At 39.7% G+C, this 14,411-nt stretch overlaps 1 protein-coding gene across 2 annotated transcripts in view; it reads left to right on the top strand.

Annotated features, from left to right (window-relative positions):
• Positions 1 to 12,721, top strand: part of BST1 (bone marrow stromal cell antigen 1) — a 30,271-nt gene extending 17,550 nt beyond the window's left edge. Inside the window, exons 6-9 of one of the 2 annotated variants that reach the window (XM_073342467.2) lie at positions 4,757 to 4,849; positions 6,850 to 6,936; positions 7,489 to 7,548; positions 12,346 to 12,721. In XM_073342467.2, coding sequence (XP_073198568.1) covers positions 4,757 to 4,849; positions 6,850 to 6,936; positions 7,489 to 7,548; positions 12,346 to 12,466 — 361 coding nt within the window. In that variant the 3' untranslated portion in view covers positions 12,467 to 12,721. Of the gene's footprint in view, positions 1 to 4,756; positions 4,850 to 6,849; positions 6,937 to 7,488; positions 7,562 to 12,345 lie in introns of both variants that reach the window. The other variant, XM_073342468.2, reaches the window with a different exon arrangement.
• The last annotated feature ends 1,690 nt before the right edge of the window (positions 12,722 to 14,411 follow it).

The raw sequence follows: 14,411 nt of genomic DNA, 5'->3' as shown, positions 1-14,411 counted from the left end.
GTGAGATGGCTAGTAAGAGTCAGCATCAAAGACAGGAGCTGCATTTTCTATCTTTACTCTTTTTTTCTCCCCTTTTGTGTTAAAAGGGTTTTTAAAGGTGACTGTTGCTATGAGACTAAGCAGGCTGAGATCTCTATAGTTGGAAGCCCAAATCCTATTTAGAACTCTTGATGTTGTAAAGTAACAGAGTCATGTTAACAGCTTTGACTCTCTGGGCCCATGTATTCCATGGAGATGGAATACCTCACTTGTCAAGATGTCTGTTCAGCAAAGCACATGCTTAGGGTTACCATATTTGAACATTCAAAAAAGAGGACACTCCATGGGGCGGGGGGGGGGAGGAGAGGTATTTGCTCACACCTCTCTTCCCCGGCCCCACCCCAACTCCATCACTTCCCCGCCCCCATTCCAACCCTTTCCCCAAAGTCCCTGCCCCATTGGACCCCTTCCCCAAATCCCCGCCCCGACCCTGCCTCCTCCCCTGCGTGGGCCACATTCCCCCTCCTCCTCCTTCCCTCCCAGCCACGCGAAACAGCTGTTTCGTGGCGCAAGTGCTGGGAGCTAGGGGGAAAAAAGCGGGCACTCTCTCGAGTGATCGACATTCACTCTCTTTCTTGAATGATCAACTCTTCTTGGGGGAAAAATAATAATGGCAAAATCCCGGATGTTTTTAGATATTTAAACATTCCTCTCAGACAGTGATTTAAGAACCAAAAAGCCAGACATGTCCGGGAAAATACAGACATATGGTTACCCTACACATGCTTGACTTTAAGCACTTGTTTATTTTTCACTGAAGTGGAACTTGACAAAACTTAAGTTCTTTCCTTAATTAAGCCCAAATGAGAAAACAAAACACAGGGAGACTCCAAAAACAATAGGTCCCAAGTGGTTGCTTGTGTTGCTGTACACAAGGCCTGATTCATTTGCTCTCCAATATTAGGTAATTCACAAATCACAAGGAAAAGGAATAGAGAGACTTTTGATAAAGAACAGAGACACGTTTTAACAAATTCTAAGGTCCAAGTGACAATCTGATTATATAAGTCAGGGCACAGGGAATACAGCTCCTGTTTGAATGATGATTAGAGCAGGTGACTTCCCTTGTTGGCACAAAGAAAATCTATTTCTTTTTTAAACAATAGGCTGTGGTTAATTTAACAGTGGTTAAAACAGCCATTCTTGTCCAACATAATACTCTCAGTTTAACCTTTGGAACAGATTATCAAGGCCAGTAAGCAAATTCAACATTGCTTGGAGTCTTTAATCAAGATTGAATGTCTCTCTAAAAGATATGCAGGAGTTCAACCACAGGTTATTGAGTGTGATAGTGTTCACTTATGTAGTATGTAAAAATACTTCTCTCCACTGCAGGAATTACTATATGAAATTCTGTGATCTGTGTTCTGCAGGGCTTCAGATAAGATAATCAGAGTGGTCCACTCTGGCCTAAAATTTCTTCTGTTCTAGGCCACATAGCTGGTACAGTACAGAAATCAAAACACTTCAAATAATTCCTGTAGAATCCTTGCTCTCTTCTGTCAAGACAAACTATATTTCAAAAAAGACAGCAGGCCAGATTTTCAAAAAAACAATTGTAGATGCAAATAATCACAGGTAACTTTTTTTTTTTTTAAAGAGTTACACAGGCACAACAGATATCATGCAGCTGCCTTTATATCAAGCAATTAGACATCTAACTTAGATGATCTAAGTTACATCAAGAAAAGGAGTACTTGTGGCACCTTAGAGACTAACCAATTTATCTGAGCATAAGCTTTCATGAGCTACAGCTCACTTCATCGGATGCATTCAGTGGAAAATACAGAAGATGTTTGTTTTTATACACACAAATCATGAAAAAATGGGTGTTTATCACTACAAAAGGTTTTCTCCCCCCCCCCCCCCACTCTCCTGCTGGTAATAGCTTATCTAAAGTGATCACTCTCCTTACAATGTGTATGATAATCAAGGTGGGCCATTTCCAGCACAAATCCAGGGTTTAACAAGAACGGGGGGGGGGGGGGGGGGGGGGGAGTAGGAAAACAAGGGGAAATAGGCTTGAATAGAGACTGGGAGTGGCTAAGTCATTATGCAAGGTAACCTAGGTTAATTTTATCCAATTTGCAAATGAATTCCAATTCAGCAGTCTCTTGCTGGAGTCTGGATTTGAAGTTTTTCTGTTGTAAATATCGCAACTTTCATATCTGTAATCGTGTGACCAGAGAGATTGAAGTGTTCTCCGTCTGGTTTATGAATGTTATAATTCTTGACATCTGATTTGTGTCCATTTATTCTTTTACGTAGAGACTGTCCAGTTTGACCAATGTACATGGCAGAGGGGCATTGCTGGCACATGATGGCATATATCACATTGGTAGATGTGCAGGTGAACGAGCCTCTGATAGTGTGGCTGATGTTATTAGGCCCTGTGATGGTGTCCTCTGAATAGATATGTGGGCACAGTTGGCAACGGGCTTTGTTGCAAGGATAGCCACTCCTAGTCTCTACTGAAGCCTATTTCCCCTTGTTTTCCTAACCCCCCAGACGTTCTTGTTAAACCCTGGATTTGTGCTGGAAATGGCCCACCTTGATTATCATACACATTGTAAGGAGAATGATCACTTTACATAAGCTATTACCAGCAGGAGTGTGGGGTGGGGGGAGAGAAAACCTTTTGTAGTGATAAACATCCATTTTTTCATGATTTGTGTATATAAAAACAAACATCTTCTGTATTTTCCACAGTATGTATCCGATGAAGTGAGCTGTAGCTCACGAAAGCTTATGCACAAATAAATTGGTTAGTCTCTAAGGTGCCACAAGTACTCCTTTTCTTTCTGTGAATACAGACTAGCACGGCTGTTACTCTGAAACCTAAGTTACATCAGTTTCTCCTGCACATAACTGCACCCATCATTATTTGCCATAGCATAATTACATGGATGAACAGGAAAGCTGGGATGAGACTTCATTCAAAATCAGGCCCAAATCTTAATTTATACATTTTTGTTTTATTTTTGTTTTTTAAAGACTGATGCTTTAGAACACATTTTAATGCAATATGTTAAACTGTTCCTTTTGATTTGGCACCCTCCATTTGATTTGGAGAACTCTCAACTCACACTTTGTGCTTTTATTATTCTATTTAAAGACATTTTTTCCATTAGGCCATCATCAGATTTAATTGAAATTATTTTTGGATGTGCCTTGGATAGTACAACTAGCAGTCACACAGACTTAGACACAGGAATATAGAAGACCTTTTTTCTGATACAAAAGTTCTCAGAATTTATGACAGGAAAGTCACACAACATAAATACAGATAACTTCCTCTACTCTTTGCAAGTAAAAATGATCCCATCTTAATGACTCAATTTGCTCTGATAAATCACTCCCTAAAACCATAGACCTTAACCTTGCAGCAGTAAGGCTGATTGTATGTAAAAGGAAAAATGTGGTTTAATATTTTACTATTTACATACTCCTGGTCAGATGTGAGATCAGTTGGTGTAACTCCATTGACTTCAGTGGAATTATTCCAGTAGAGAATTTGTCCCTCCTATACCTGGACTTCTGAATATTACAGTATTTAACAAACAGCAAACCTGCCTATGGAGGATTCTTCCCGGGTCAGAATGGACAGATTTTTTTTTAAAAAACACTCTTTTATGGTCCTACTTGTTCCCATGCTAGGTATTTTATACCCTTTTGACTTACTGCTGTGATTTTATATCTACAAATATATTTGTCTTGTGGTTAAAAGAAGAAAAGGAGTACTTGTGGCACCTTATAGACTAACCAATTTATTTGAGCATAAGCTTTCGTGAGCTACAGCTCACTTCATCGGATGCATACTGTGGAAAGTGTAGAAGATCTTATTATATACACACAAAGCATGAAAAAATACCTCCTCCCACCCCACTCTCCTGCTGCTAATAGCTTATCTAAAGTGATCACTCTCCTTACAATGTGTATGATAATCAAGTTGGGCCATTTCCAGCACAAATCCAGGTTTTCTCACTCCCCCCCCCCCCCCCCCCGAAACTCACTCTCCTGCTGGTAATAGCTTATCTAAAGTGACCACTCAGGAGAGTGGTCACTTTAGATAAGCTATTACCAGCAGGAGAGTGAGGTGGGAGGAGGTATTTTTTCATGCTTTGTGTGTATATGATAAGATCTTCTACACTTTCCACAGTATGCATCCGATGAAGTGATCTGTAGCTCACGAAAGCTTATGCTCAAATAAATTGGTTAGTCTATAAGGTGCCACAAGTACTCCTTTTCTTTTTGCGAATACAGACTAACACGGCTGTTACTCTTACTTCTATTTTAAAAAAACAAATCCCATGTTGTGCCTGAAGAAAGGCTGCTCTTGTAGGATTTTTTTTTTTTATTTTTTACTAAATACCGAGTGGTTTGTTATAAGTGCTGCATTTTAAACACTTATTCCACTCACATCTTTATTAATAGAGTCTTATTCCTGCTCCACCCTGCTAAGATCATCAATCAATAAAACAACAAACTTAGGATCCATACACCCCATAAACTCTGTTAATACTCAAAATTGGAATCAGAATTTTGTATCTTGGGTTCTGCCTCTGATAATGAGCCCAGAAGAAACCATAGGTACAAATGACCTGGACCCAGATATCCCATTGAAATCAGTGGGAACAGACTCAGAGCCCTAGTTACTGAGAAGGCGAAAGATCTTTTCTGTTCTATGTAATTTTAAAGATTTGTTTTCTTTAACCAGTTTTTTTGCAGACTATGAAGTGCCTAACTTCCAAAAAGACAGAATTTCACAAATTGAAATCTGGGTCATGGATGACATTGGGGGACCTGACTTGTAAGTTATAGGTCTTAAAAAAAAACAGAACCTAATCTTGTTTTTCCTCTTTTGAATCTGTTTTTACAGTTTTCACTTTATTTTTCTCTATTATTAGATTGCAGTAACACTCAAAATGTTTGATGTATTCCAAACACAAAAGAAACCACAGTGCCTTCCTTGGAGGGTGTACAGTCTTTTTAAAAATATACAGTTGATGTGACCAGAACTAGGCACAATCAAAAATAATGTAAGGCCCTAAATCTGCTGAGTCAGTAGGTCTGTCAAGTTCCTTCCCCACTCTGAACTCCAGGGTACAGATGTGGGGACCTGCATGAAAAGCTCCTAAGCTTACTTTTACTAGCTTAGGTTCAAACTTCCCCAAGATACAAACTATTTTACCTTTTGCCCTTGGACTTTATCGCTGCCACCACCAAACGTCTAACAGGTGTATAACTGGGAAAGAGCCCGTTTGGAAATGTCTTTCTGCAAAAAATCCTCACCAAAACCTTGCACCCCGCTTCCTGGGGAGGGTTTGATAAAAATCCTCACCAATTTGCATAGGTGAACACAGACCCAAACCATTGGATCTTAAGAACAATGAAAAAGCAATCAGATCCTTAAAAGAAGAATTTTAATAGAAGTAAAAAGAATCACCTCTGTGAAATCAGGATGGTAAATACCTTACAGGATAATTAGATTCAAAACATAGAGAATCCCTCTAGGCAAAACCTTAAGTTACAAAAAGACACAAAAACAGGAATCTACATTCCATTCAGCACAGCTCATTTTCTCAGCCATTTAAAGGAATCAGAATCTAACGCATATCTAGCTAGATTACTAACTAAGTTCTAAGACTCCATTCCTGTTCTGTCCCTGGCAAAAGCATCACACAGACAGAGAGAGAGGGGCTTTGTTTCTCCCTCCCCCCAGCTCTTGAAAGTACCTTGTCTCCTCATTGGTCATTTTGGTCAGGTGCCAGCGAGGTTATCCTAGCGTCTTAACCCTTTACAGGTGAAAGGGTTTTTCCTCTGGCCAGGAGGGATTTTAAAGGTGTTTACCCTTCCCTTTATATTTATGACAAGAAGCAGGCCTTAAGTCAGGGCAAGGCAAGTACAGGTTAGATTAAATAAGAACCATCTGAATCCCAAATCAAACTCTGAGGTTTAAAAAAGTCTTTTCACTGTCCCCAGTGCACTATTTTTCAGGTTTACACTTCTCTGCAGTTCATGGTTCTGGAAATTAGTAGAAGTGGTGAAATGCCATAAGAAGGTCTCTTCTCATGGTACTTGTGACCAATCCAACAACAAGAACTACTAGTAGTTTTGAGAGCCTGAATTTGGGAGATTGCCAGCCCAATTCTGCAATCCTTGGAGATTTAAATATTCATCGGCACTTTTAAGATGCTTATTTGGGCCAAAACTCTTGATCAGCCATTACTATTTTATTCAGTTAATTTAAGTAAATTTTTACCCAGCCACAGGAGCTGAGGTGGTGAGGGAAGCACTCCATTATTGGAGTTTAAGTCTGAATGCTCATGTCCAACAGCAGGAGTTCTAAGTGATTGAGGAAGGACTCAAGCATGGTTTGTGGAGTCTAGGCCAAAGTTCCAGTTGTTGCAAAGTAAATATAAAACACTGTCACTGATGCAAGTGTATGGTGAATTCTGATTTGGTAGCATTTTACATCAACTTTGCACGGGTGTAAATGAGTGCACAACATACAAAGTAGTGGAGAATCAGGCCCCCTAAATTTGTATTAGTCCAACAGGCAGCTGCCCTCTGGTAGTAGATTTGTTTTTCTAGGTAATTGCTGTTTGGTTGCAAGATACCAGAGTCTGGCCAGCTTGCTGAAATTGTCCTATAACCTACTATTAAATTCCCTAAAAAAATCTGCTCTAATTGTGGAACATTAAGGTTCTGCAATTAAAGCCCTAGCTGCCATAGCAATTGACACTATGGAAATTAGCAAAATAAACAGTTAACTAATAAAAGACTTTGTTAACTAATCTCTTTTTACAGGGATTCCTGTGGGAGAGGCAGTGTACAAATATTAGAAGAGAGACTCAAAACCATGGGTTATGACATCACCTGCATTGACAATTACAAGTACGTGGAATTTCTTTAATAAATATGAGGTATTTGCTACGGTTTTTCAGAAATTTTAACCTACTTCTACCCATGAGTATTCCCATACCAGGGGACCCACTAATCTACTATACTGTAGCTTTAGTAAGAAATTGACATCTGGAAGTGATAATGCCACTTTCCTCAGCCATCTGAGCACACTTCCACTGATATGGCAATTGTACAGTTTGTAATTTTATTATTAAATGCAACCGTGTCCTCACTCAGTATCAGACACAGAAGATGGCGTGGTCCCTTCCACTTAGAGCTATCAGTTCAAATAGGAAATTAAAATCTGAACAAGAGTTATACATTAACATTCCCTTCTCATGTCCGCAGAATTACTTATGGTAGCTGTACTTACTGTGATACCAAGAGCTTCATTCTAAATTAAATACCATTAAGAAGGGAAGGTCTAGGCATCCAAATTGTGCATCTCTTCATTTTATAACATCGTTCAATTTGTTTCACTTCCTCTTTTGTTTTGCTTAGTTTTCTTACTGAGTGATACTAAATAAAATAATTTCATTACAGATCTGTACTGCTGTTAAAGTGCCTGGATTATCTTAATCACCCTGATTGTTCCATTGTTTCGTAAGTAAACATGGTAAATAAAATCAATCCAACTTCTATGCCATTAGAGCCAAATGAATAATTCACAGCTAATAATTTATTCAACAGATTTCATCTGTTCTACTGATTGCAATTTGTCCATGACAGCTGTATCGAAATATATTATTTTGAAATTATTCAGGAAACAATTCCTGCTCTATAAATTGTGCACAAGCACTTAGTTGCAAGTATCTGATATTCATAATTAAAGCAGTGTTGATTAGTTTTGATTGAACACACAGACCACATGGTATATTGCTGTCCACTGATTGCCTGAGCATAACTCTTAGAATCAAGTATCTCTTGCATATACTCAGTTAGAAATGCAAAATTTGCTTTTCACAAACATTCTCCAATAAAATTGAGATCATAAATCAACCATAAGACTGCAAATCTAAATAACAGCACCTGTCCAATTATGTGCAATGTAACTTTCAATTCCCAATTTCAAGGAGGTACAGTATTCCTATCCAAACATTCAGAGATCCAATATTTCACCAATACACTTTTATGAGAAACATATGGAAACTTAAACACAAGTGGACACATTCATCTTTGCTGTAAGTCCAGCAAAGTACATCATGGGTAAATTAAACCCAAGGGGTGGGTGGAAAAATTCTTTGTATTAACTGCAAAAATGTTTCCCAACACAGAAACACCTGAGGTTGAAAGGAAAAATGCCAATATCTAGTGCTGAATTTGAGCTCAGGTGATTAAGAAGGCCATATCTCCTAAGTGACCTGTATTTTTCAGTGATAATCCATTGGCCTAGGACAAGTATATAATATACAGAAATTAGGTTTGTGCATCAAGCACAGAGTACATAGGACTGTCTATTGTTCAACATCACATGGCTCTCCCACGCTCAGGCGGCAGAGGAATGCTATTGCTGCTGGGTTGGGCACACTCTACCCTCTCCTGCACTAAGCAGGTGTTCGAAGAGCACTTCACTCAGCACAGAGAAGAGAAGAATATGCACGAGAGTGCAGCGATAGTGCTTCAACAGTCTTCCACAGGCCTTTGATAGAAGATTCATCTTTAAAGCTCCTGTATCTTAGAGAAACTGGTAGTGGTGTTCTGACCCAGCAGCGTTCTCTGTTGGATAGCTTTTCCCTATCTTGGCATATGACAGTCACAAGAGCGTTCCCTTTGGTTCCATCACCCAAAATTATGCCCTGGCACCAACCACTGAACATGTGAAAACAGCATTTGAGAGACAACAAATGCTCACATCAATATGAGCAGATTGTGTTGAGGTAACAGATCATCAACCTTACCAAGCTTACAGAGACATTTCTTTATTGCTGTGTGTATACCATGTACAGGGTTGTAATACTGTATGAGCCGATGTGATTTAAAAGAAATTGATGTCTTATTCTCTGAGTGATTGACAAAGTTTTTGCTCCTAAGTAGAAAAGAAATTGTGATTGCCAGTCTTTATCCAACTTGTGAAACCCACAGCCCCAAAAAACCAGTAATTTTCTGAACAAACTGACAATATTAGCTAGCTAGAGAAATCTGAGCTTAATGGGGCTCTTCTTTTGGATGCTCTGAGTTCTTAATGGATGATTTAAGAATATAAGAACGGCTAGACTAGGTCAGACCAGTGGTCGATCTAGCCCAGCATCCTGTCTTTCAACAGTGGCCAGTGCCAGGTGCTTCAGAGGGAATGAACAGAACAGGTTCAAGCAATCCATCCCGTCGCCCATTCCTAGCTTCTGGCAAACAAAGGCTAGGGACACTTCACAGCATGGTTTTGCATCCCTGCCCCTGCTGACTAATTGCCATTGATGGACTTATCCTCCATGAACTTATCTAGTTCTTTTTTGAACCCTGTTATAGTCTTGGCCTTCACAACCTCTTCTGGCAAAGAGTTCCACAGGTTGACTATAGGTTGTGTGAGCAAATACATCCTTTTGTTTGTTTTAAACCTGCTGTCTATTAATTTCATTTGGTGACCTCTAGTTCTTGTGTTAAGAGAAGGAGTAAATAACACTTCCTTATTTAATTTCTCCACACCAGTCATGATTTTATAGAACTCTGTCATATCCCCTCTTAGTTGTCTCTTTTCTAAAAGTCCCGGTCTTATTAATCTCTCCTCATATGGAAGCTGTTCCATATCCCTAATAATTTTTGTTGCCCTTTTTTTGTACCTTTTCCAATTCGAATACATCTTTTTTGAGATGGAGAGACCACATCTGCACGCAGTATTCAAGATGTGGGTGTATCATGGATTTATATAGAGGCAATATGATATTTTCTGTCTTATTATCTAGCCCTTTCCTAATGATTCCAACATTCTGTTTGCTTTTTTACTGCCGCTGCATATTGAGTGGATGTTTTTAAGAGAACTATCCACAATGACTCCAGGATCTCTTTCTTGACTGGTAACAGCTAATTTAGACTCCATCATTTATATGTATAATTGGGATTATGTTTTTCAATGTGCATGACTTTGCATTTATCAATAATGAATTTTATCTGTCATTTTGTTGCCCAGTCCCTTTGTAACTCTTCGCAGTCTGCTTTGGACTTAACTATCTTGAGTAGTTTTGTATTATCTGCAGATTTTGCCATCTCACTGTTTACCCCTTTTTCCAGATCATTTATAAATATTTTGAACAGTATGGGTCCCAGTAGAGACCCATGGGGTACACCACTGTTTACCTCTCTCCATTCTGAAAACTGACCATTTATTCCTATTCTTTGTTTCCTATCTTTTAACCAGGTACTGATCTGTGAGAGGACCTTCTGTTTTAACCCATGACTGCTTACTTTGCTTAAGAGCCTTTGGTGAAGGACCTTGTCAAAGGCTTTCTGAAAGTCTTAAGTACACTATATCCCCTGGATCACCCTTGACCACATACTTGTTGACCCCCACAAAAAATTGTAGTAGATTGGTGAGGCATGATTTCTCTTTACAAAAACCATGTTGACTCTTCCCCATCATATCAAGTTCATCTATGTGTCTGATAATTCTGTTTTTCACTATAATTTCAACCAGTTTGCCTGGTACTGAAGTTAGGCTCACTGGTCTGTAATTGCTGGGATCGCCTCTGGAGCCTTTTATAAAAATTGGCATCACATTAGCTATCCACCAGTCATTTCTCTCTTCTCCACGGATTTAGACCATATTACTCAAAGTCTTGTGTTGTGGGCAGTTTCCTTAACTGAGGAAATCTGGATAGGAAACCTTTTGGAAACAGTTAGTGTCTTGTTCTTTTCACCTAAGTGCTGAACATATCATCTCTTCAGTACTACCCGTCACTGCAAGCATGGGACCCGCCTGTTCCCTTCTATCTGTCTCAGTACTTCTATAACCACAATCACCACAGTGTCTGAGCAGGTCTGTAATAACAGAGCACCTTCCTTGTGCTGGCCCTGACTCTGCATGTTACTGAATGCCTCAACTCCCACTAACCTGCCTTGCACGAATGGGTCTTACTTCCCTTCCTTGGCACATCCCTCCTAAGCTTTCTACACCTTCTTTTATATTCAGCTGTGTGTGATCATTCTGAAATCCTGACCCATGTTCAACTGCTGTTCACATGGAACCCTTTTCCACTTTGGCCTTTAAAGTGCCCTTTTGAATATTTGCTGCTACCACTGAGTTCTGCACCATGGCCTGTGCCCTTGGCTTCAGGGCCCACCACGACGGCCTTCCTCCACATCATTGCATAGCCCCCACAGCTCTCACCACTGGTGATGACTAGGAATAAGGGCATCCCGTAGGACACGCTGAGGGGTGATGGCTGCTCAGTCACTGCTCCACCTGAGATATGAGTAGGCTAAAATGAGAAATCAAAGCAAAAAGATACTCCCATGTAGCAATAGCTTAAAAATCTGCAACAAATGACCTCCTTGGTAATCTTAGCTTCTTCTCTCCCCTGCAGAAGATCCACCAAGCAAACTGTGATTTGTTCGAATGCCTAAGCTGTTAGAACTTTTTCTGAGTACACTTCCAGATTTTGTTAACTCCATGAATAGATCCCAATTATTAAATATGCTGATAATTTAATTTATTGACAAATAGCTTTTACAGAAATTGTTGTTTCACTATTGAAGACACATTCCAGTCAAGAGCACAACTAACATTTTTACACTTAAAGAATAAACATTGAAGCTAGATATTCAGGTCTTTATTACAAGCTCTCCTGCAGCCTCTTTTACAGTGGCTCAGTGCCATAAAGCAGCTGAACAGCTGGCTTAAGTGGTGTCTAGGCAACAACCTCAGCACATCGGTCAGGTAAAGTGATTTAGGTGGCTTTATTCTGCACTTAAAACCCTTGTCACATAGGCATACTGAGGGAAGTGGCCATGTCAGAGCAGGAATGGCAGTGACCAGAGGCTGCTGTGTGGCACTGCTCCAACTTACACTGAGGGCCATGCTCAACCTCAGAATCCTGGAAGTCCAAAAGGTGGATAAATGCCCTATTACTGCCTCCACACTTAGGCTGTGCCTCTTGTGAGGAGACTCGGGCTGTAATCATCATCTGTGACACTGTGACATGGAAATTGACTAGTAGGTGGCGTACAAACATCAACAGAAAGTACTCCAAATGCAGTCTGGTACTAAGGACATACAGTTAATGCAGGATTCTGTGCACAGATTTCCTGTTTATAAAACCATGACAGCTGAGCAGTATTGAGAGTCATTTCAAGAGTCATTGTACAAAGATTTCTGAAGCTGAATTTTCTGCTTAATTTTTGGACTTCAGACTTCAGCAAAGCTCTGGTATTTCAAAGGATATGTACTTAAAATCCTGTTTTTTTCTTTAGGTCTGCACCTTCAACACAAAAAGGACTTGTATCTTCAGACAGAGACGGCAGCTGGAGCAGGCTCATTTACACTATTTTTGTAGTATTTGTTTTTGAGATCTGCTTTAACCTACAGAATTAATCTACATAATTCAATCCTTCTGTTTTTCTCCATTGTCTGTAAATTTGGCATTATCCTGTCTCAATGTAATTCCTCCCTTAATTCCTGGGATTGCAAGAATGCCTATTAAACCTCATCATAGGCCACCCACAGGTTTCACTAAGTCTCCTAGCTTGCTGCCCAGCAGTGCATGCATGTACTGTTTAGATAATGTCATTCTGTACCAAAAATCACACATTTGTTTCTTTGTGTTTGTAACAACTTACATCCAATAAAGTGACTTGTTTCAAAAATAAAAATAAATAAAAAAAATAACCTATGTAACATTGCCTTTGACTCTTCTGCTGCTGGAATCCTCATCCATGCCTTCATCTCTCCTTATCTGGGTAACTCCCTCTTTGTTTGTGGCCTCACCCTATTCCAGTTCTCCAGAATCCCATGATGAATGGTACTGCCCCTTTATTCACATATCAGGAACCAGGGCCACACCACCCCTATTCACAAATAGCTTCACTGTCTCCCCCACCCATTTCTGAATCTATTTTAAAACTGCCTTCTTGTTTTTAAAAGGCTTCCTTCTGCCTTAGGACCTTGGGCTTCATTCTCCCCTGCCATGCACCTTATGTTATCTGCACCTCTGTGAAGTGAGTGCAGACTGAATGTAAAATGCTATCCCTTGTGTGAATGGGTGTTTTGGGTAGCATCTTATTTACACTTGTAAAAAGTGAGTTTAACAAAACAAGGAGTAAGGCAATGGAGAATTTGGCCCATTGTTTTCACATGGGGTATATCCATCACTATCAAAGTTCCTCAGATGGTTGCTTCCTGCTGTTTGGATTACCAACAGCCAGTTGACTTGCCCAAGGCCTGTCACATCAGCAGAGTTTTTCTTGAACGCTTTTAAATGAAAAATTAAAATGTTTCCAGTTCAAAACAACCTTGTTTTGAAATGCAAGATTATTAGGGGGGGGGGGAGTAAATTAAAAATGCTCAAAATTAAAATGCAATGTTTCAACTGACCCAACCCCCTTTTTTTTTCCTCCCTCCTCTCTCTCTCTTTCTCTCTCATATATCTTCTGTTCATAAACATTTTCATGATTTTGAGGTTTTTGTCCTGATTTGAGACAGGAAATTTTCTTGAAATCTCTATTTTTTTTTTGCAGGACTGAAAAACTGTTTTCAATCCAGCTGCAATGAGGAGACACCAAACGCAGTCTTGACTGTCTGCTGAGCCAGCGCCACTTACAATCTGAAGGTCCAGGGTGTCTGTCTATCCCCAACCACTGAAACCTCCAGACTGAGGCTGTACAATGTGGGATATATCTAAGAAAATTAAAATACTTGCATTTTTCTAAGAGAATTTTACACATTTATTACTTTTTGCATATTCACTACTAATTTCTATGTATGTTTGTTAGCAATGAAGCTGATTGTGAGCTATTGTGTTGTACCAATAAAATAAAAACCAGCAGGATCTTATTAAAGGGAAAAAGGCAAAATACCACATTTATTGTGAATACAGAAAGAATCATAGTAAGCAGTTAGTTATAGCTATAACATTCCATTCAATCTCAAATTTATTCACACATTCATTCATACAAACACATACGCACACGGAGGTTCTGCAAGGTTGTTATCATAGTTACCAGCCTTAGAGTTGCTCATGCCAAGCCACTGGCCAGGTGGCCTGGACATGAGGAGAGAGCAGGGCCTTGTCAGATGCTCATCTGATGCTCCTGGAAGTTGGTTTGCAGAATCAGACCCCAAAGTTCTCACTTTTTAGAGTCTATTTTTATAGGAATTTCTTCCTATGCCAGTCTATGGGAATTGCTTCATCATGCTGTTGCTGAATCAATCAGCAGATAGCACATTCCTGACGGCTCCAAGATGTTATCTTGTTCTCTGGTTCTCCCATTCTTGAGGCTGTTGGGTGGATTCCAGTCTGCCCTCCCGGGGCGGGGGGCGG

The sequence above is a fragment of the Lepidochelys kempii genome, chromosome 4 (assembly GCF_965140285.1).
Source record: "Lepidochelys kempii isolate rLepKem1 chromosome 4, rLepKem1.hap1, whole genome shotgun sequence".
Classification (NCBI taxonomy): domain Eukaryota; kingdom Metazoa; phylum Chordata; order Testudines; family Cheloniidae; genus Lepidochelys; species Lepidochelys kempii.
The sequence above is the reverse complement of the archived record's forward strand: the minus strand, read 5'-3'. Positions and strand labels throughout refer to the sequence as shown.